Below are 22,214 nucleotides of genomic sequence, written 5' to 3'. Positions count from 1 at the left end.
AGGGCTTGTTTGGTAAGTGTTTGAATCTCCTTTCTGATTCCCGGGGTCGGGTCACCCATCACTGGTCTGTAGCTGATGCCATCCATCAGTTGGGAGTGGATTTCTGATTTGTAATCCTCTGTGTTGAGCATGACAATGGATCCCCCCTTGTCTGCTGGTTTGATTACTATGGACTTGTTATCCTTGAGGGAGTCCAACGCTGTCTTTTCACCTGCTGTGATGTTGTATTTCACATATGACTTTTCATGTAATACCTTAAGCACATCCCTCAAAACCACGCTTTCATAGGTCAGTATTTTGTGTGATACCGAAGCCATGCTTGGCATGAAGGTTGAGGGTGGTCGTAGATTAGTGAAGGCAGTAGCGGGTGCTATGGGTTTGTTAGCAAAGAAGTTTTTTAGTCTAAGTTTTCTGAAAAATCCAGTCAGTTCTGCTTGAATATTAAACCGATTTGGTTGTGATGTAGGTACAAATGATAGTCCCTTGCAGAGTATGTTTGATTCATTCTGTGTGAGTATATGACTGGAAAGGTTGATGATGGGGCTGGTGTTTGGATTAATCCTCGGCACTACCACCTGTAGGTCTTCCTCCTGGTGGTTCTCTCTCCGTGGTCCTCGGGTTGGAATCTCACCTGCTTGTTGGTTTGGTCTTGTTGCCTTCCACCATCCCAATTCTGCTGGTTCTGGCCTCTGTTCGAGCGTCCGCTCCATGCCCCACCTCTGCCTCTTCCTCTCGGTGGTCGCCATTGGGTATCTCCTAAAAAAGGCGATTGGGGTCAACTCATGTGTTGCTGGGGGGGTTGGTACCAAGCGGACGCTCGAACAGAGGCCACAAAATACTGACCTATGAAAGCGTGGTTTTGAGGGATGTGCTAGATAAAGAAAGGCTCATGACTAGCAGCCTTAGCTAGCTAGTGACTGATTTTCAGTCTTCATTAATTTCCTTACAGATTTCCCAGGAGCGCCACCTGGCCCACTCCCAGACGGCAAAGATTCCTACCGTCCATATGATGTATGTAAATACCAAGTAATTCGTTACTAAATACTAACTGAACTTAGCCCACCCACCAATCCACTTTAAATAGGTAATGGATTCCCTTATTATTTTTGTAGGCTCTCACAACTCTCAGTCCTGATGAAGACCCCATCATGAGGCAACAGTCACCCGTACAGCGTTCTTTGGGGGTCAAAACGTAGACCGCGCTACTCTAGCACGACATAGGATATAAAGAAATTAATGAATTTTAACCTATGTCAGATGCATTTTTGGAACCATGTACATAATGATTGTAAAGGCATCTTGATTTCTACGTGATGTTCTTGAACCAGTCACACCACCTTTACCCGGTCCCTCACAACTTGCACATTTCCCCTTCCTTTTCTTCTGAGAGCACATTGAAATGTAATGACTATATAATTGCATTTTAGTTTTTATGTGTTATTCATGTTCTTGGATATAAGCTCAAAGCTCGCAAAAGTAATATTGCGTCAATATGAACTATGCATAAATAAATGCATACAAAATATACACTTGGTCTAAATGTATACATACTATTTCTACTGTATGATAAATGAATCTATGGTGGGTGTTATTTAGATGCGTTAGATATTGAACATTGCATATAAATTGTAACTTAACCAGGACCACTGTTTTCTATACTGCATAGAGAAGATGCGCTGGGGTGGCGTGAAATACCAATCGTAGCACACTGGCACACAATACTGCAGGAACTTCACCCGCAACTGTGCCCGATATGCCTTAAAAACAGGAACTGTGCGTGCAATAATGTGACCTCTCACAAATATAACAAAAAAAGACACTTCTGAATGGTTTGCACTGTATATATACTAAGCACAACCTGCATGTCATGATACAGATACATTCTTATGCCTGTAACTGCCGGGATCAGGGAAGTGTTGTTCAATCTCACAAGAAGCGCAATGTTAAGTAAATTCACAACCCTTGTTACATTTTAGTTGTTCCCAACCTTAATATCCACCTCTCAAGTTAGCAACTCAAACAACGGTTCATTCACAGCCATGTAACAGACAAAATGTACAGTTGGCGACAGCTAGCATGCAACATGAAGCCATGTAATACGAATCATATCGTCTAAAGCTGTCAAAGAGTCTTACTTGAAGTTTTCCCAGATACTTCACTGGCGCAGAATGAAGACTGTTCCCAATGCCCTCCTAAGTCTTCCTGCACACTTCCGAAGAATATTTTAGGGAGTGTGAAAGAATTCCCCGGGGGAAAGGGGTTGGGGAAAGAGAAGAGACCGCCTCGTCTTCTTATACCTGGTGTCTTCTAACCGCTACTTCTAGCTTGCTTGATGTGCAGTTTTCGGCATATACACTGTAACACAAAATAACAACTACTTGGGATTAAACAGTGTTTTACAACTAGCTTTACATTTTACACAACCTCTTATAAATGCACCCTTAAGAGACTGAGATATTATCACTCTTCTCTTGCCTTTTGATGTGTTAAGAATATTTTCCTCTATTATTCAATTAGGAGCTTTATATTTCTCAAAAAAGCAATAACAGTTTTAGTACTTTCTAGGTTACTATTATCTGCCTATTTGTTTAGCTAGTGCTAATACTCTAAACAATTATATGCCCAGCAGAATACGGAAAGCAGGAGAACAAAATTAAACATAGATACAAAGTAACTATTTGATTGTCCTTAATGTTTTTTCCCTAAACGGTTACTAGCGTGACTGTAGATTTTCCTGTCAGGAAACAAGTACTCCAGGAATGCTTCAGGAAAGCTTTGCCAAATCCAGTAGACAACCCGGAGTTCTTTATCAAGCGGTGTTCAGACTCCCGGCGTCAAGCAATATGCCCCCGCCTAGACTACTTAAAGGACGCTGATTACAAGCACCATTCAAAGACTGAATCTCTTGAGGCAGAAGCCGGGAGCACGACCACTTATCATTTTTAAAACTTTGAGAGTCACTATTTGTGTTGTGTATTTTAAAAACTTCACTTACCTTCCCTCCACTCCGGACACTGAATCGAGGCTCAGGTACGCTCCTGACAAGCCCGCGCAGCGGATATTAGCGCTGCCGCGGAAGCAAAAACAAAAATCACTGCCGCCATTATCGGCGCACCCTCAGGCCACGCCCCTTTCCTGAGGCCACACCCCCCTCACTGCCCTTCATCTCCCATAAATCATGTGCATCTTTCGGACGCGCAGCAGACGAGCGCAGCGGGCGCGCCGTCTGCGCGCCCAAGGCAAGCCCATCTGCGCCCGTCCGCGCCAGTCCCGGGCCAAGGGCCAGCCATGATGCCGGCACCCACCTCGCACAGAGGCAGGTATGGACTAGGTCACAGCTAACAGAGCTAGGAAAAACAGCATGTACTCCCTGCTACTCCCTGCAACTCCCTGCAACCTCTCTCTGAGGAGCCTGCTCCCGTTTAAATGTCACTGCTGCCCTTTTTCCTTCTCCCCCCTACAAAGGGCCCCCATGACTCATCAGTCAGTCACCCCACACCCATAACAACATACTCCATGGGTTTACTGAACTGTCGCTCCTTACCATGCCACGCCAGTGACATTTGGCTACTGTTGTCCTCTATGTCCTGGAACCTACTATTCCTGACTGAAACCTGGATTAAAGATTCCTCCAACCCCAGTATCTCCCTAGCCTTGCCTCCGGGATACCGCCTTACAGGTATGAGCCGCGAAGGTCCCAAGACGGGAGGCGGAATAGCCGTAATCCTAGAGACTCACCTGACAATCACGTCGAGAAAAATCACGAATATAGGGCTCATAGAGGCACTTTATTTCTCCGTCCATCCGTTCTGACCTGATCTTCTCCAACTGCACAAATCTAAAAATCCTTCCTTCCACACCCTTGACATGGACTGACCATTTCCTCATTCCATTCGAAGTGTCGTCATTTCAACCTCCTAAAAAAGAAACAGCCATTAGAACACAAGGCAGAAAGTGGCACAAAATCTCATGTACGGCCTTAGAGCAACCGTATATCAACAGATGGGACTCACTCCCTGATGACCTTGAGGAAGCGACCCTCACCTTCAACCAAGACCTCTTGTCCACTATTGAGAAAGTTGCACCTCTGCAGAACATTACCTCCCGCAGATCTAAACCATCTGCCCCCTGGTTTACCCCGGAACTGAGGGAAAATAGAAGCAAATGCAAAAAACTGGAGCGTCTCTGGCGTCTGAACTATGATACAGCAACCAAAACTACCTATAGACAGGCCCTTAAAGAGTTCCACACACTCAAACGTAACACCATGAGCGTATACTTTGCAGAAAGCATTGCTAACAACAAAGATTCCACCAAAGCCCTCTTTAACATTGTTAAAGAGTTCACTAATCTCACTGCCCTGACCGCGCTCGTCACCCCCTCCCAAACACTTTGTGAAGACCTATCAAACTTTTTCGCGGAAAAAATCGCCAACATCACGGCAACAATCGCACAGAATCGAACAGCTACCATCTCAGAACCAGACACCACCTGCACTACAGCATTCACAGCATTTAAACCTTTCACCAAAGAGTACGCCCTAAACCTGTTTTTAAAATGCAAACAGGTTCACCACTGGACCCAGCCCCGGCACTGATCCTGAATGAGATCGCCCCACTAATCATCAACCCTCTGCTTGAAATATGGAACTCCTCCCTTCATTCAGGTACCGTCCCTTCCATCTGGAAACACGCACTGCTAATCCCCATTCAGAAAATAGCAGGTGTCGACCCAACATGTTTAAGCAACTACCGACCTATCTCACTCCTACCCAAGCCAGCCAAAGTCCTGGAGAAAGCGGTACAAGAACAGCTATCCAACTAACAAATTTGCTGTTCCACGACTCCCAGTCTGGATTCAGACCGGACTTCAGTACTGAGTCAGCCCTACTGGAAGTTTCGGAGTCGACCCGCGAGTGCACGGATAGAGGAGAGGAGGCCATGCTGGTCCTCCTCGACCTATCCGCAGCATTCAACACCATCTCCCATGAAACACTACTTATCGGCCTGCAAGAAGTGGGAGTTGGCGGTACTCCTCTTGCATGGGTCAAATCATTCCTCACGAACAGATTCCAACAAGTGATGCTGGGCTCCTTCCTTTCGACCAAGAAACCATTGACTTGGGGGGTGCCACAAGGTTCTACCCTTAGCCTGCTCCTTTTCAATGTATATCTGAAGCCATTGGCAAAAGTGGTAGAATCATGGGGTGTCAAAGTAACATGTTACGCTGACAACACTCAAAGACCACTCTGAGAGCTCCCTACACAACTTTCGCCACTGCATGATAAACATCGCCTCCTGGATGTCCTCTATTTTTTAAAGCTTAACACAGATAAGACGGAAGTCCTATTTTTTAACTAAAAATCCCCCATCTCTTCCAACCTCTGGTGGCCGTCGGAGTTAGACCCTCCCCCAGTACCGGTCCAAGCTGCACGCAATCTGGGCTTCCAATTTGATACTGCCCTCTCCTGCAAGACCCAAATTAACAAAGTCACAGCATCTTGTTTTGGAAAGCTCCGCATGATTAGAAAAATCATTCCTTTCCTAACACCAGACTCACGCAAGACAGTAGTCCGCGCTCTCATAACAGCCCATCTGGACTAGGCCAACAGTCTGTACGTCGGAGCCCCGGCGTATCTCATTCATCAGCTAAAGACAGTTCAGAACTCAGCGGCCAGGCTGATCTGCAACATCCCCTACCGACACTCCATCTCACCCCATCTGATTAAACTCCACTGACTCCCTGTGAGACTACGGATCCAGTTTAAGGCCCTGACTCTTGTCTTTAGAGCTCTTAATGGTTGAGGCCCTGCTTACCTGAGACACAGACTGAAGATCTCACAAGCAACCCGTAACCTCAGATCAAATCATCTCCGCCTTATGATTTGTCCCCGCTTTCGCCTTGCGCGAACAGGAGGAACGGCCTTTGCAGTAGCCACCTCCAGACTCTGGAATCACCTCCCAACAGAACTAAGATTCCTAACTTCCGAACCCCTGTTTCGAAAGAAACTAAAGACCTGGCTCTTCTCCCTGATCTAACCCTACCTCTCCCTCCTGAACACTTCTGAACCTCACGTGATACTGTCTTTAGCGCCGGGAGACCTCCGTTGGAGGTAGCTGTGCGCTCTACAAACTCCGAAATAAATAAAAATAAATAATACTGCAGCTGAGAACACAAAATGATAAACTCTCTCTAACTACTCTAAAACTAGCCACGTGCAAACGAAAGCACTGTTGTTCGCCTAACGGTCCCGAGTGTGGGCCTTATGCTGTGCTAGATTCCTCACGCTCACTGTATGGTCCAGACCAGGATAAGTGGTCTTGCACATGTAAGGTAATACTGAAGGATTCTAAATTGAAGTAGTCAGTTGATACAGGTGCCACACTGGAGCTAAATAGTGTGTTCCATGTAAACTGGCTTAAGGCATACCTTTTTGCAATGAGAAGAGGTCGAGAAAGTCGATGACCCACTTCCTGCCATATTTCATGTGATGAGAAGAATGGATCTGTTTAAGGAGTACAGCATACCCCAGAATCAATGCCTGAACAGCATACAGAATGTAGAGAGAGTCAGAGATGTTTCTTCCCTTATTTTTTGCTGCTTTATGGTGGCTACCTATATGTGTACATAATATAGATACAGAGGTTAAATTGCCTGGGAATGGATAGATTTACATGTGGTATCGGGTTCCCAAGGCCTACATGCTCCACGGAAATACCCACTTACACCAAAGAACTGTTGGCACGGAAACTGAAAAGTACAAAAGACAAGTTTATTAAGACCCCATGGGGTGGTGGTACATTCCTACAGCACCCTTCGGCAATGCAAGAAGTATCACACCGAACGTTGGCGTGATTCCGTCTTTTATACAATTTTACAGGTAATAAAAGGTAGGCGGTACAGGGTTACAGAGCTTTATGTACATATATGGTCATTTTTGGAGCACAGCCAAATCATGGGACGGGTTACAACTCCACTGGTCAGTTTGGCGGAACATTCCTGAGGGGTGACTGGTCAGTTGGAACTGCGCATGCACAGGCTTGACCGTTGCTAAAAATAGCCTGTTGCTGGACAAAGTCGAGTGGTCAGTGGTACGGACAACGGAATAAAGGGCATGCTGACCACGAGGCCGCTCATTCCCTAAAATGGCCGCCGTAACATACAAAATGGCGTTTTCTAATATGGCCAAGTTAAGGGGAATAACGTGTAGCAAAGCTAAGCGCTAACCCGGCCATTGTCAAATTACGACAGACGACCCTTTTAGCGTGTAGCTGAAGCTACCTCATAGTGGACGTAGTCGGGATACTCATCCTCGATATCAATTAACATTATTTGAGCTACTTCTTTATGAAGCATCATTTCATTTTGAGCAAGAGCTCGTCTGGATGGGATACAAGCTGATAAACACATGGAACATAAGGCAGGGCCACATTGTATACATAAACATACAAAGAACAGTATCCCGACAATGATACATAAAATCGTCAGCAGTTTCCAACCCCAAGCGGTAAGCATTGACCAGAACCACCCTGAAAGAGTCCAAGTGCCATTGTCCGGGTGTATTTCAGCAGCTATTTTGTGGAGCTTTGAGATGGCATCATAAACAGAAGGCGAATTATCAGGCACGTAAACACAACAGCTACTTCCGATGATTCTACATGCCCCCCCACGGTCAGCTAGAACCACATCTAGAACCATACGATTTTGGAGCGTAACAATTCTAGAAATCTGGAGTTCTTCTGTTATGTTCCCCAATGCAATAGCAGTATCATTGGCTACAGCCTCAACAACACGAGTCAGCCGTCGTATTTTCCGACTATTCAAGGCAGCCCCCACAAAGGAAAACAGTCCCAAATTAAAGTCTACATACTGTTGTAAAGCAGTATCGGTCTGGTCAATATCGTCCAAGACCACAGCACGTTTAACACGATTTAGTACAAAATCATGGTAGAGTACATAATCATTATGGTACATTGGCGAGGCAATGAATACAGGGGGCAATACAAAAGATACATAACATGTGCCTAACCATCCTAAAGGGAGCTGATGATAGCCTTTATTGCCACAGATAAAGTAAGTATTTCGAGATGCCACAAATGATATGCCATTCGGACTGTCAAATGTAAGTGTAGTGTTACATTCACTTTTCCCCACCGGGATTGTACCTTTATTACGAATGCAGAGATCTGCCTTGGTAGTGATAACATTAATAACATGTGAACTGGACATATTAATGTTCCTTTGATTACTGTAAACACGGGGTGCAGACACATTATCGGGGCGGTACTCTTCCCATTCAAATCGAGTACCCTCAGCTCGTGGATACCCATCCCGGTCATGGTAACAAACTTTGTTCAAACGGAAGAGCACCCCCCCTTTTGTTGGCCATCGTAAAGTGAATAGAAGAGTGTACCAGGCATTGCAGGAACCATTATGCGAAAATGGGAGTGGGATGAGTGGAGTGCCCCCTTTCTTCTGATGACCAGGCAACATCCCACACACCCAACAATTTGAAGTGTTCGTCATATTGTGAGTATGATGCAAAATCTGAATGAAGCTATTGTTCAAGTAAGTCTGTCGGTGCCGTTCTTCATGGTAGGGCAAAGTGAAGTGAAAATGTTCAGATGGAGCCGGGGTAGTCGTCAGCAAATGTTCATGTACAGGCACCACGAGTTCTACTACCCAGGCTATTACTGCTATCACTACAGTTGTCAATACGAACAAGATGGCACCAAGTATTCTTTTGTCTCGTGATGCAGAAGACGCCATAGTTCAAAGAGTTCACAATGTCTCAAATGTGAATACCTAAAAAAGAAAAATACGGTGCTGAACTCCGAGGTAGCCGTTGTTTTCTTCTCCGGGGTCAAGACGGGTGTCGCTACTCTTGGCAGAACTGATCCCCTCCCCTTGAGATTCCCGGCTTCCGTTTCACAAACCCCAGAGCGGTAACCAACCAGTCTCGAAAAACAAAAATCGTCTTCCTATCGTGGCCGCAGATCGTAACGCTGTCGTCCAGAAACAGTGTGGTCTGGGAAGGCTCCCTCGACTTCGGCCGATGTCACAGCTGGGCTCTTTTCTTTATCCAGAATCTCCTTGTAGTCGGTCAGCACAGTAGGATTCACCAGACCGGAGAGACACGGCGGCAGTGAGTTGAGTGCACCCACCGCTTTCTGTTTGTCACTCGCACAGCTGTTCGAGTTGCCAGGAGGACTTGCTCGGGGCCACGCCACCTCGGTTCCAAGCTATTCTCCCTCTCAAACGACTTCACCATCACAAAATCGCCAGGACGAAGATTGTGAGCCTCTCCAGTAGAATTGTCAGGGAGCGCTTCTCGAACCTGTTGATGAATAGAAAGCAAATCATTTGTTAATCGTGCCAAATAATCGTTCATCATTATGCAAGGCACATCATGTATCAATCGCGGCTTAGGCACTCCCCATATGTTCATAGGCCTTCCAAACACCACTTCATACGGTGTGAGGCCTGTTCGAGAGTGGGGCACTGATCTAAGAGAGAGCAATGCTAGCGGCAAGGCATCCGGCCACTTCAATGACGTGGACGCCACAATCTTAGCCAGTTTCAACTTCATCGTAGCATTGTACCGCTCGACAAGACCTGCTGACTGAGGGTGGAACACAGCATGAAACTTCTGCTGGATACGCAACCCCTTCAGTACATACTCCACAATTTTCCCAACGAAATGAGGCCCATTATCGCTCCACAAAAATTTGCAAACTCCAAATCGAGGGAAGTACTCCTTGAGCAACACCTTAGCTGTTGTCAAAGCTGTATTATCTTTCGTGGGGAAGGCCTCAACCCATTTGCTAAAGGCACACACCACCACTAAGACATACTTAAGGTTATTGCAGCGCTCAAGCTGGATGTAATCCATTTGGAGTACCTCGAATGGTGCAGAAGGTGGAACGAACCCTCCTTTCGGAGTATGAGTCCCTTTCGCAGGATTGTGCTGTAAACATATCAGACAGGTCTGCACTACTCTCTTGGCAGTATTGGCAATCTCAGGATGCTCCCAAACTCGTGTTAACAATCGAGTGATTGCAAGAGCTCCCACATGCGCTAATCCGTGTGTCATCTGAACCATCGCCTGCAAGTAAGCTGCAGGCAATTTCCATCTCTCCATGTCCTTGCTTCTCCAACAACCCTCATCATCTAGTACCCCTTCTGCTGCCCATGCCGCAAGTTCTGATTCAGTCGCTGATTTTTGGATATCTAGTATCTCCGCTCTAGCATCATACCATCGCTCAGCCTGTGATTTTGTTACATACATGGGGGAGTCAGTTCGGGACATAGCTGTTCGTCTTGCTATGCTGTCTGCAAAAGCATTTCCTTGACCCACTTTATCAGTGATCTTTTTATGGGCACTGCATTTAATTATCGCTACTTTCTTTGGACAAAGCAACGCGTTTAGGAGATCACGCACCAGTTCTCCGTGCATAATGTGTACTACATGAGAAGTCAAAAACCCACGTTCTCTCCAGAGTAGCCCGAAATCATGTGCTACTCCGAAGGCGTACCGGCTGTCTGTGCATATGTTCACACATAGGCCAGCACTCAGTTCGCAGGCTCTTGTCAAGGCTATCAGCTCTGCTGCTTGAGCCGATTTCTGTGGTATTCTAGCTGTTTCTACCACTGTCTTAAGTGTCGTGATCGCATATGCTGCGGAAGTCGTACTATCTGGCAGCCTCAAACACGATCCATCAACCCACAGTTCCCCATCCACATCTGGAAGTGGCATATCCTGTAAGTCGACACGACCCTTTGTCTGTTCCTCGGTCAGGAAAACACAATTGTGATGTTTTTCTTCCTGACCCTCCTCAACCGGATAGGGCAATAAAGTGGCAGGGTTCAGGGTAGCGCATCTTTTCAATGTAATGTGTGGCGCCAAAAGTGTGAGCTCATATCCTGTCAAACGTGCACTCGTGAGATACTGTGTTTTTGTTTGATTCAACAGGGCATCTACTGCGTGAGGAACTAACACCAACAATTTGTGCGATAAAACTATTCCCTCACTTTGTCGTATAGCTACCGCTGTTGCTGCAACTGCTCGAAAACACCCAGGTAACCCTCGTGCTACAGGGTCAAGAACCGCTGAAAAGTATGCACATGGCCTCTGCTTGTCCCCGTGTGCCTGCACTAACACTGATAACGCGCACCCATCTTTCTCGTGCACGTACAACGTGAAGATCTTTGTATAATCTGGTGTACCTAACACCGGTGCAGAGCAAAGGGCTTGTCTCAATTGATCAAAAGCATTTTGACATTCATCTGTCCATTCGAGGGGCATTGGTGTAGTTTTGGACAGTAATGCTAACAAAGGTTTTATAATGTGCGAAAACCCCATGATCCACTGTCTACAAAAGGACGTTAATCCTATAAAGGCACGCACATCTCTCTGAGTGCGGGGGACTGGTGTATCTAAAATCGCCTGAATTCGATCTGATGTTAATGCACGCCCCTCCTTAGACAAAAGATGACCAAGGTAGGTCACCTTGGGTCTACAGTATTGAAGCTTTTTCTTTGAAACCTTATGCTTGTTCTGAGCCAAAAAGGAAAGTAAGGCAAGCGTACTCTCCTCACATTGTGCATAAGTGTCTGCAGCCAACAAGAGGCCGTCAACATATTGAATAAGGGCTACTCCAGATTGCAATTGAAAAGAATCAAGCTGTCTTTTTAAAGCCTGGCTGTAGATACTAGGACTCTCAGTGTAACCTTGAGGAACACGACAAAATCTATACGATTTATTATTTAACGTAAAGCCAAATAAATATCTGCTATCAGGATGGATGGGGATGGAAAAGAACGCATTTTTCAGGTCGATGACACTAAATGTCGTCGCCGTCGGTGGAACCAATGTGAGCAATGTCGTGATGTCGGACACCACCGGATAGTGGGGAACGACAATTTTATTTATTTCTCTCAAATCAATAATAAATCGATAGATCTTGTCGTCAGTGTTTTTCTTAAGAATCGGAAGAATAGGGCTGTTGCAAACATTATAGGGAACTTCCTCCACTACTCCTGCAATGATCAAATCTTGAACAATGTGTGTCAGGGCAATTTCACCTTCCCTGGAAATCTTATACTGTGGTACACGTGGCAAAAGTACTCCCTCCTTTACAGTAATTCGAATAGGTGGAATAAGCATCTGTCCCACATCCGTATCTGAGATAGCCCATAACGTGTGAGGGAGAGAGGCTAACGCTTCACTTTCTTGTATAGTGCAGAATCTGTCTGAATCTGGATAATTGTCATTCAAAATAACTCGCACTCCCTCCGGAGCGCAACGTATCGTTGCTTGAAAATATTTAAGCAAATCAATGCCCAGAATGTTATCTGGGGTATGGGGTGACAACAAAAATTGACCAAAACTGAAAAATTTATCAAGACAAAGTGCAAGAGGCTTTGATAATGGGCTAGGAGAGGGTGTGCCATCAAACCCTATACATGTTATCACGTCGCCGGACAGGGGAGCCCTCGGAACCAAGTTTTTAGACAAAGCGCTACGAGTAGCTCCTGTGTCGACTAAAAACTGATCAGTAGAACCCAAAATGCCCGCTGATACATATGGACCTCTCTGATCTACTGGCACTTCAACTGATTCCGTACCCCATCCTACGCAGTCCTATGCATGCACATAATCCTGATGCTCCACATTCTCACCCTCCGATATCTGATACTGGTTTCGTCTATCAAATGTATTACGTTCATCCTGGCCACGGCCCCTCTCTTCAAACCTACCACGATCACTTCCGCCACCCCTCGCCCCCGAATAACTGTTCCTTGACCTTCCACCTCCTCGACCACGCTGACTACGTTGCTCACGAAGTACCGGACAATCGTCAGCCCAATGCCCAAACTCCTTACAATAGGCACATTGGTCCTCTGCTATATCCGTACGCCCGTACGATGCATTACCCCCTCCTCGCCTGCCTCTATCATTCCCTCTAGATTGCGTTCCACGAACCTGAGCCAACATTACCTTCGTTTTCAATTCCTTCGCTTTCTTATCAAGCCTTTCTTTAGCCTCCAATTCCTGCCGCTCATAATACTGAGCCATAGTTAACAAAGACGCAGGGGTCGCAGTGGTCCAAGAACTTTTGCTCGTTTTCAATCGCTTCGCAATCTCCGGTAGGAGATTAGCCACATACTTATCAACAAACAGATGCCTACCCGTATCGTCTGTTAATGATTGCCCACTATAATCATGAAATGCTTCTTCGAAGCGTGTAAAGAAATCAGATACCGATTCATCTGGCTTCTGTTTACATGAAGCCAACATAGTCCAATCGATCTTATTAGGAGGCACCAGAGTTTTTAATTTAGTCAAAATAGCCGTCGGGAGATCTAGAATCAAAGCACACGGTTTACATGCAGGTTCCCTTTGTGAGTCAGCCTGTTCTAAGTCCTTCCAAGTAGCCCCAAAAGTCGTTTGATCATTAGTTTTACGAATCAACCTCCACATATCAGGGGGAAGAATTAACCCAAAGAAGAGATCTATATCAACAAGAGTCATAACACAAGAGGAAATGGCCCCCTCCACCCCTTCATAGAACGCAGCCGGATTTTTACGAAGATTGGGCAGGGAGTTCTTTAATGCCATAACATCTGCTCTATTCCAAGGCGTATATACCCAATTATATATAAAGTACCCCTTTGCATCCTTCGATGCTTTATCGTCATCTGTACCCTCTCCCTTTGGGGGAACATACAAAGGTGCGGCTTCACGCATAGGCATAACATGCACTTTAGAATTCTTATCTGAACCCCGGAGAGGACACTCTTTGGACTCCTCCGTCGACCCCGGCACGGACTCTTTAGCATTTCCCCTTTCATCCCGCAGTCTGGTCGCCTCATCCCGCAGATGGAGTAGTCGTTTGAAAAGGTCATCAACATCTGAAAGAGCAAATAAACCTTTATCCAAATTCTCACAATAGACCGACACAGCTTTGGGTTCTAAGGTCTCCGAATATTTACGAAAGCGAGTAACAACTTCCTGTGCTAAAGTATTTAGGAAACACAGTAATTCTCGTTCTGACCACATTTTCCTTTCAGCTAAAACCGTTGCTACAGTTATATGATCCATGTTTAATTTCCTAGCAAGGCTACGCAAATCCGCGGCTTTTTCCGCAGATAACCTGACACTCGAGTTGTCCTTTCCATCCGACTTATCCCGACCTTCATCACCGGAATCCTCGGACGGAGCCGTAGGGTGGACATACGGAGGCGGAGAGCGATCTGGTAATGAAAAATCATCAATTTCGTTATTAAGGACAGGATAAAGCGGACGACGGATAGGAAATGGACCGGTCGTTTGCAAATTACGTTCCCGTGCCTCCCTCTCTTTCTTCTCCTGCGCCTCCTTTTCCTCAAGCTGTAAAGCCTTATCTCGAGCAGCCTTGCGCTGCTCTTTATCCGCCAAGGCAACCTCACGCTTCATACGCTCACGCACCGCTTTCTCCCACATTCGTACACAATCAAACATATTCTGTCTAGACCTGCGCTGAAACAAACATTGCTCCACAAACTGAACCTTTCGTAAATCAAACAACCCATGTAGTGGCCATTGCAGCTCTGGATCGGTTCTGGTATATTTATGCCATAATTTACTGTACAGTATAGGGGGAAGGCCGAATTTCACATACATCTCACGATTTGGAGTTCCTTCTGGGGGAGCCGGCTGTGATTCCGCTAACCTAATTGTGGTACCATTTCCAAGACAGCACATCCCTCGGAGTGTGCTTAAAACAGGCATGTTCAAAAAGTATCACGAAAGCGTGATACCATATAAATGGCACTTACAGTACTTCACACAAATGTGCCGCTCAGAGTACAAAACAAAATTAGAGAAACATCTCTACATGCCTGCCTATGTGAAGTGCACTACACATATAATTCAAAGTTCACAAAGTCAAAAATGTTAGCTAACTCAAATCATAGACACAATCATAGAACTTCAGTAAGCGTCCGGAGACTACCTTACCGATCACAAATCATAGAACTTCAGTAAGCGTCCGTAGACTACCTTACTGATCACAAGTCTTACCCAATTTCAAATATCCAGGTTCCAATTGCCAAGGTCTTTAATCGAATCAGCCAAACAGGCACTGCACAGCAACGCAGACGATCAGGATCTCAGTCGGAGACCGGCGCCACCTGGAAGGTCAGATCAGAAGGAAAGGAAGAAAACACCGTGGGTGCCAAGACTCGGGTCACTCAGTGGCAGCGTACGCGTCCATGGCGAGTTTCCAATCCTTCGTCACGACCTCTCCTTCGGGCATCCGAGTCACCGATGAGTCCCTTCGTGGTCTCCAATTTGTGGTATCGGGTTCCCAAGGCCTACATGCTCCACGGAAATACCCACTTACACCAAAGAACTGTTGGCACGGAAACTGAAAAGTACAAAAGACAAGTTTATTAAGACCCCATGGGGTGGTGGTACATTCCTACAGCACCCTTCGGCAATGCAAGAAGTATCACACCGAACGTTGGTGTGAGTCCGTCTTTTATACAATTTTATAGGTAATAAAAGGTAGGCGGTACAGGGTTACAGAGCTTTATGTACATATATGGTCATTTTTGGAGCACAGCCAACTCATGGGAGGGGTTACAACTCCACTGGTCAGTTTGGCGGAACATTCCTGAGGGGTGACTGGTCAGTTGGAACTGCGCATGCACAGGCTTGACCGTTGCTAAAAATAGCCCGTTGCTGGGCAAAGTCGAGTGGTCAGTGGTACGGACAACGGACTAAAGGGCATGCTGACCACGAGGCCGCTCATTCCCTAAAATGGCCGCCGTAACATACAAAATGGCGTTTTCTAATATGGCCAAGTTAAGGGGAATAACGTGTAGCAAAGCTAAGTGCTAACCCGGCCATTGTCAAATTACGACATACAGGATGTTGGAAATCAGAAATATATAAAAGTAGAGGTTTGTAAGATGTTGGTCTTGGGTGTGTCTCTCATAGCCTTTGAGCCTGTCCACTAATATTGGTGTTAAAGCAAAGATTTATAGACCAGTGCCTGTGTGGGGATTATAGGCTCACACAGAGGCTACCAAGACTGATGCACACCACCTGATTCACAGAGCTAGACAACTGCCTGGTTGCTACCTGCTTTTACAGTATCTTTGATGTGTCATGTAGCTATTGGGGGATTGCATTAGCATCTAGTTTCAAGGAGAAGACTGTAATCTCCTTTTCAGAGATATTGTACTAGTTTAGTTAGGGTCATGTGTTTTGGACTCAAGAATGCTTCTTCCATGTTTTGGTGCCGGTGAACTATGTTCTCTCATGACTGGAGAGTTCTTGGTGGCTTACCTGGTAAACTATGTCATTTTTGTCAAGTTGTGGGAGACTACCTGAAGCTCTTAGAACAGATGTTGGTCAAAATACAGGAAGCAAAACTAACAATAAAGGCAACCAAGTGCCACTTAAGGGATCCCTGTGCTGTCTACCTTGAGCGCCAGGGGCAACAGAAATAGCCACCCTTTGGATGCCAAGTTCCTCTCATTGTTGTAGAGGGAGGTCCCCACCACCTAGACTCTGGGACTGAGGGCATTTTTTAAAATTCACTGTTATTACAGGAACTTTGTAGCCAACTATGAAAAATTAGTTGCACCCGTGACAGCTCTGACATCCAAAAAGCTACCTAAGAAAGTGATTTGGAGTGCAGAATGACTGAAGGCTTTTGAGGACCTGAATCCAGCACTACCTATATACCTCTTGGCTGTGGTCAGACCTTTATTGTACAGACTGATGCCTTTGATAAGGGAGTTGAAGTGATACTGGCTGAACTTGGCATCTAGGATAGAGAGTGTCCAGTGGCCTTTATCAGCTGCAGTCTGCTTCTTAGGGATCAGAACTGTGTGGCCTTTGAAATTGAATGCTTTGTTGATGTCCTGGAGTCACAAAAATTGTGTTGGATAGTTCCTGGTAATATAGTGAATGTGGATGCACATTCAAGGTGCAAATGTTCTTAAAATGGATGACTCCTATATGAAAACAAATCCCTAATAAATACTAGACTTTAGTGGGTTGAAACGGCATACTTTAACAGTCGAGTATTCTAATCTCTCTCTCCCCAACTGGGATGAGGTAAGCATTGGAATCTGTGGGCCCACTAGGTCCCCACATGGACAGTGATTTCTGCTTGTCCTCACGGTTTGCAAAACTGGAAATTCTCCCTACAAAGTATATACATCCACACATTCATAAAGAATTTCCGCACCTTGAATTTGTTTCCAGATTCAGGTTATTACTAGGACCTACCCAAACCCCATTCTTGTGACTCCTGGTGAGTTGAGATTAATTCATGATGTTTGATTCAATTAAACATTTGTATATCAAAACAAACACATATTCTTATATCTTATCCTCTATCATACAGGCTGCACATTACTAGTCCTGATGAAAACCCATTTAGATGTTTTTAAGAAATACTTCTAACTGGGGTCAAAACGACAATGATCAATATGATATGCCCCATACTAGCAAGCAAACAAACCCCAAACCCCGTACTAGACCTGAGACCCGGCATAAAGCATCGAAAAACTAACTCAAGTAGCCAGACATTTGGAGATACCTTTAAGACGGGCAGTGTACTGATTAAATTGAGTTTTGTCATATTTAGCTTTGAGCAAGCACTTTGTTTTTATTGTTTGTCACGAAGCAGCCCTTTTGTATTGGTTTCATGTAACTTAGATATATTAAAAAACAATAAACCAATGAATTCAGACAAGTGTGTTGTGATCATTTATTGATATAAATTAATGAAATGAGTGATTGGAAATTGGTTAAAGAAATGATCATATAGCATTTATCTCAATAGAACCCATTGTTACATATTGTCGCAAACTCAGGTTCTGAGGGACACAGGGTCACCTTTTAGTGAATTAATGAACTCAGAGCTCAGTAGTCAACCAGCAACTCAGTCTGTAAATGTTTAGTAAGTTTTGAGCCCAGTGTTTACCTTTTCAAGAAAGGAAGTATTTGTAGCAGAAAACCACTCAGTGTGTCTGGCCGCTATCTAGGCCGGTGTTGAGCCTTTCCCCACTCCCTCACTGTTCTCTACTCCTGTCCAGACTCTTTCTTTCTGCTTCCTGGTGGCCCCTCGCTTTTTAGGGGAACATGCAGTAGTAGCATGAATAGATTTGTCACCACCAGATGACATGCACAAAGTCTCAGTTTAGTCTCTTACCACTCTTCAGTTGAATCAGTCCTCACAGGTCGGCCTTGCCTGCCATGGCCATTTGAGCATGCTTCCACACTCTGATGGAGTGGCAGCTCGATGGCTTAGTAGCTGAGCTCCGGCTGTGTCCTTCGGTGACTGGAGCTAGAAACTGCAGTCCTGATATGTTTTCTGTACCTTTGCAGAACATGGCCTGCAAAGGTGGTACTTTAAACCCTCAGCAGCAAAGACCAACTCAAAGTACCAACATGAGCTAAAGGACCCAGTGTTAGCTATACAATATGAATTGTTGTTACTATGAAGATAAACAAGAATGCCAAACGAGGCGCAAATTCTACCAATTGGGGTACCAATACTAGACCTTCGAACCTTGGATCCCTTGAGTGCAACAAAAGAAATGACTATCTTTAATCTGTCCAAGCACATGCTTTCATCTGCAGAAATGTCACTACTTAGCAAGGGCTCTCTTTTGTCATTACTGAAAAACCTGATTGGTGCACACTACACACTGCAATACTTCTATTCTTCAGAAAAATAAGACTCCACTTCTATTTTTCTACCAGAGTAGTCACTCGTAAAGTAAATGTAACAGGCCTATGCTCAAAATCCACCTACCAATCTGATGCCCCCAGAAATCTTAATTCTTGAACCCCTGGTACTACAAGATCTTGAAAAACTAAGACAATCTGTCACCACGGTTTCTGAGGTAACAGAGCAGCCATGTTTAGTGGTTGCCACAACTGTTCGCTCCCTGTTCAGGTTTTGGGGGCTAATAGTGGCACTAAGAGCTAGCTCAGTCATGATGTAATGAATCCTGCGGAGGTGCATAGAATCAGTCTGGCACCATCCTAAGTTTGTAATCCACAAACTTGCAGGACCTACTGATTAGTGGAAACTACACAACATAACCAACGCATTGCCTCTGTTGTGAGGATTCTTCCAGTGCCTGGTCTCGGCATCTACTACGCTGCCCATATCGAAACCGTCGCTTGTGCGAAGCTTCCCGACACAAAGCCCTCGTCGAATATAGCTCAGACGACTAATCGCATCGCAGCCTCACAGCTACATAGAATCAGAGCATCTCCTCGACTAAGTGATGCATCCTCTACACCAGAATTCACATTACAAGCCCTCACTGACGGGATCCTCAGCGATGATGCAGAACATCACATCGCAGCTTTACCCTCTTTGGAACCAACGCATTGCCTTGACTGTACGCTGCACCTTCAGCGGTGGACTGCATGACACTCTAAAAACCAGGATTTAATGTACTCTTTTTCAGTGAGTGGAACTGGGTCACTATATTCTGTCCGCGCTCCATCGCAGTCGGCCTGAATTTGTGAGAATGCCTTGGTCCAGGACCCCCAGATATCCACAGTTGGCGCTTTGTTCTTTTTGGCACTCTCTGGTTTCACTAATTGGATTTTTGTTGTTCTGAACTTGTTTTATTTATTGAAATTTACTCTATTTTTCTAAACTTTAGTGGGATTTTTGTGTGCAGTGTTTTCAATTTATTACTGTTTGAAGTGCTGCATAAATACTTTACACATTGCCTCTAAGTTAAGCCTGCCTGACAATCTACCAGAGGGGTTGAGCACATGTTATTTGGGGTTTGCTTGTGCCTCACCCTGACAAGGATTGTGGTTGCTGCTTGAGTAGGGTTACACCCCCACCCCCTTCAACCAGTAACAAAGTCCCGCCCCCTTTGCCGCGCTGTTCTTTTTACCATTATGAAGACAAATGTGGAACTGCCCATAGTATAGGTGACAATGATCCCGAATTACCTTACCCTCTCCAGTATAATTGTTTTGTGCTGTCACATCTGTAAAGGTGGGCTGTAGTATAGTACCAGCTTCACATTATTTTCTATACAAATTATTTCCCTAGTGCAATGCCTATAACATTATTCTCCCTCTATAATATATACTCTCCAATTGAGCCTCATCCATTGTTCCACTTCATAGGTGTGAGAAGCTGAATGCCTCCTTCTATAACAATGAGCTGCAGCACCTAGTAGTGCACCTGAAAGTAATGAAAACTCCTCTCTTCCCCAATGCCAAATTCATCCTTAACTAGTTGGAATGACTTAATCGCCCTTTTCTAAAAGAGCTCACTCGCAAACACACATCCTCCCTGTCTCCTTGCCAAGCAGGCGCAACCATCAAGGTCTCGGGGAGAAATTAATATTTCCCAACAATGGTGTGAAGGGCAGGGGACTGCAGATGAGTCCCTGTTCAGCAGTTATCGTATCTAATACCTTCAGAATGAATGCCGTCCCTGCAAAAATATATATGGAGCATCTCTCTCTGAGGTACGGGCAACCAAGCAACTTACCACAGGGACCTACCTCAGAATGTAGGATCTGTGTAGCACAATTCTTTTTGTTTCTCTGTATGGGACCATTCCGCCAAGAAACATATGTGGGATGCATGGTAGTATCTGAGCACTGGAATGACAAAGTCATGTTATGCTTCTTTCCTTGCCTGGTGTAGAGAGAGCATATATCCTGTAATGTCTGGGTATTGCTTCAGGAACAGTGAATGGTATTCTATGTACAAAGTACAATATTCTATGCAATGTATTCCTCCTGACTGCTGCTATTCCACTGCCTTGGATATATTATTGTTGCTCCAGTTTGACAGGTCCATTCTGGTTGCATGTATTTATCATTTGTTTTTGTTAAGGGTTTCTGGTATGGTTTTTGCACTCACTATCCCCTTATATTCTATGTCCTCACCAGCTCATATGAAAGGTCCCAGTCTTTGAATTACCTGCATTGTCTGGTCTAAAGCTGTAATGACCAGACCCACTGGCCAGGACAAGTTAACTTTGAATCTCAAGACAACCGGAAATTGCTTGAGATCCAATTTCAGAGTTGGTAAGGGTGCCTGCTGGCTAGTGAATGTAAAAAGCATTTCATCTGCAAAGGCGGTTATTGTAAATGCACCTTAACCTAATTTCACCACCCACATTTTGGGATTATCTCTTTTTCTTTGTAAAACGGATCTAAAGCTAGCTTGTATAATTGGCGTAGGGGGGCATTGGACAGCTTTATGTCGAGCTTTTCTCTATGCATGAGCCTACCATGGACTCATTCTCATTTTTAAGTTTCAGTATTTTGAATGCACCTCATTAGTAAATTTGTCTCTGTAACCTGTGGTTCTTAGCAACCTCTGTCAGGAAAGAACATTCAGCCCTGTAAAGTCCTTTCTCACCATCTATGACAGGTGGATCAACTCATTCCTGCTTCTCTGGGCAATATCAACAACACAAAAGAACTGTTTGATGTTATCACCTACATAAATCCAGATTGAATATTCACATGTCTGATCTAGTAATCCTGAGTCAGTGCCCCAGAATTCTACAGAAGAGCTTCCCATCTAGATTGAGCAGGAATATGTTTGGGAACCTTCCTCAGCTTATGTACATGGCTCAATCATGGATGACAGCAAAAATAATAATCATAAGCAGAGATGCCCTTCTAAAGATTTTACTCGTAAGTGGTGTGAGGATTCTCATTAGCGGTGCACCAAAGAGTCTATAGAATCTCGCTGAGAACCCATACAGTCCGGTGGAGTTTGGAGACTTGAGGTCCTGTAGAGCCGGCTGTGCCTTCTCTCTCATTAAGGGTGCTTTAACTTTCTCTTTGTCCACCTCTGAGGTCTTTGATAGGTGCATTTCAGCTGGTCACTGTGAAGTGTACCTCTTCCATTTTAAATAAGTCGGTAAAAAATCTATCAAAGCCACACTTCTAATCTAATATAATCTAAACATAGTAGTTCCACGCCTCACCTTTGCTATATACCAATGAGCTTGTTTGGCATCCAGCAATCTACTATTTTTATTTCCCTCACTATATTACTTAAAACATAGATGTCCTTCAAATAGTATGTCTTTTTCCATCGCTAAGGATTAAAGTTGCCCTAATACTTTCAAACCTTTTAATATACCTTTAATAGGAGTGTCTTATTATGATTGTCCTACACAACCTGCAATTCCTTCTTCATG

General features: G+C 44.8%; 1 protein-coding gene across 1 annotated transcript in view; it reads left to right on the top strand.

Moving 5' to 3' along the window:
• Positions 1-3,516: 3,516 nt before the first annotated feature.
• Positions 3,517-22,214, top strand: part of LOC147700392 (uncharacterized) — a 100,081-nt gene continuing 81,383 nt past the window's right edge. The window contains exons 1-2 of the mRNA XM_086936313.1: positions 3,517-3,679; positions 3,900-4,533. Of these exons, the coding sequence (XP_086792439.1) occupies positions 3,517-3,679; positions 3,900-4,533 (797 nt within the window). The remainder of the gene's footprint in view (positions 3,680-3,899; positions 4,534-22,214) is intronic.

The sequence above is a fragment of the Lissotriton vulgaris genome, chromosome 8 (genome assembly GCF_964263255.1).
Source record: "Lissotriton vulgaris chromosome 8, aLisVul1.2, whole genome shotgun sequence".
Classification (NCBI taxonomy): Eukaryota; Metazoa; Chordata; class Amphibia; order Caudata; family Salamandridae; genus Lissotriton; species Lissotriton vulgaris.
The sequence above is the reverse complement of the archived record's forward strand: the minus strand, read 5'-3'. Positions and strand labels throughout refer to the sequence as shown.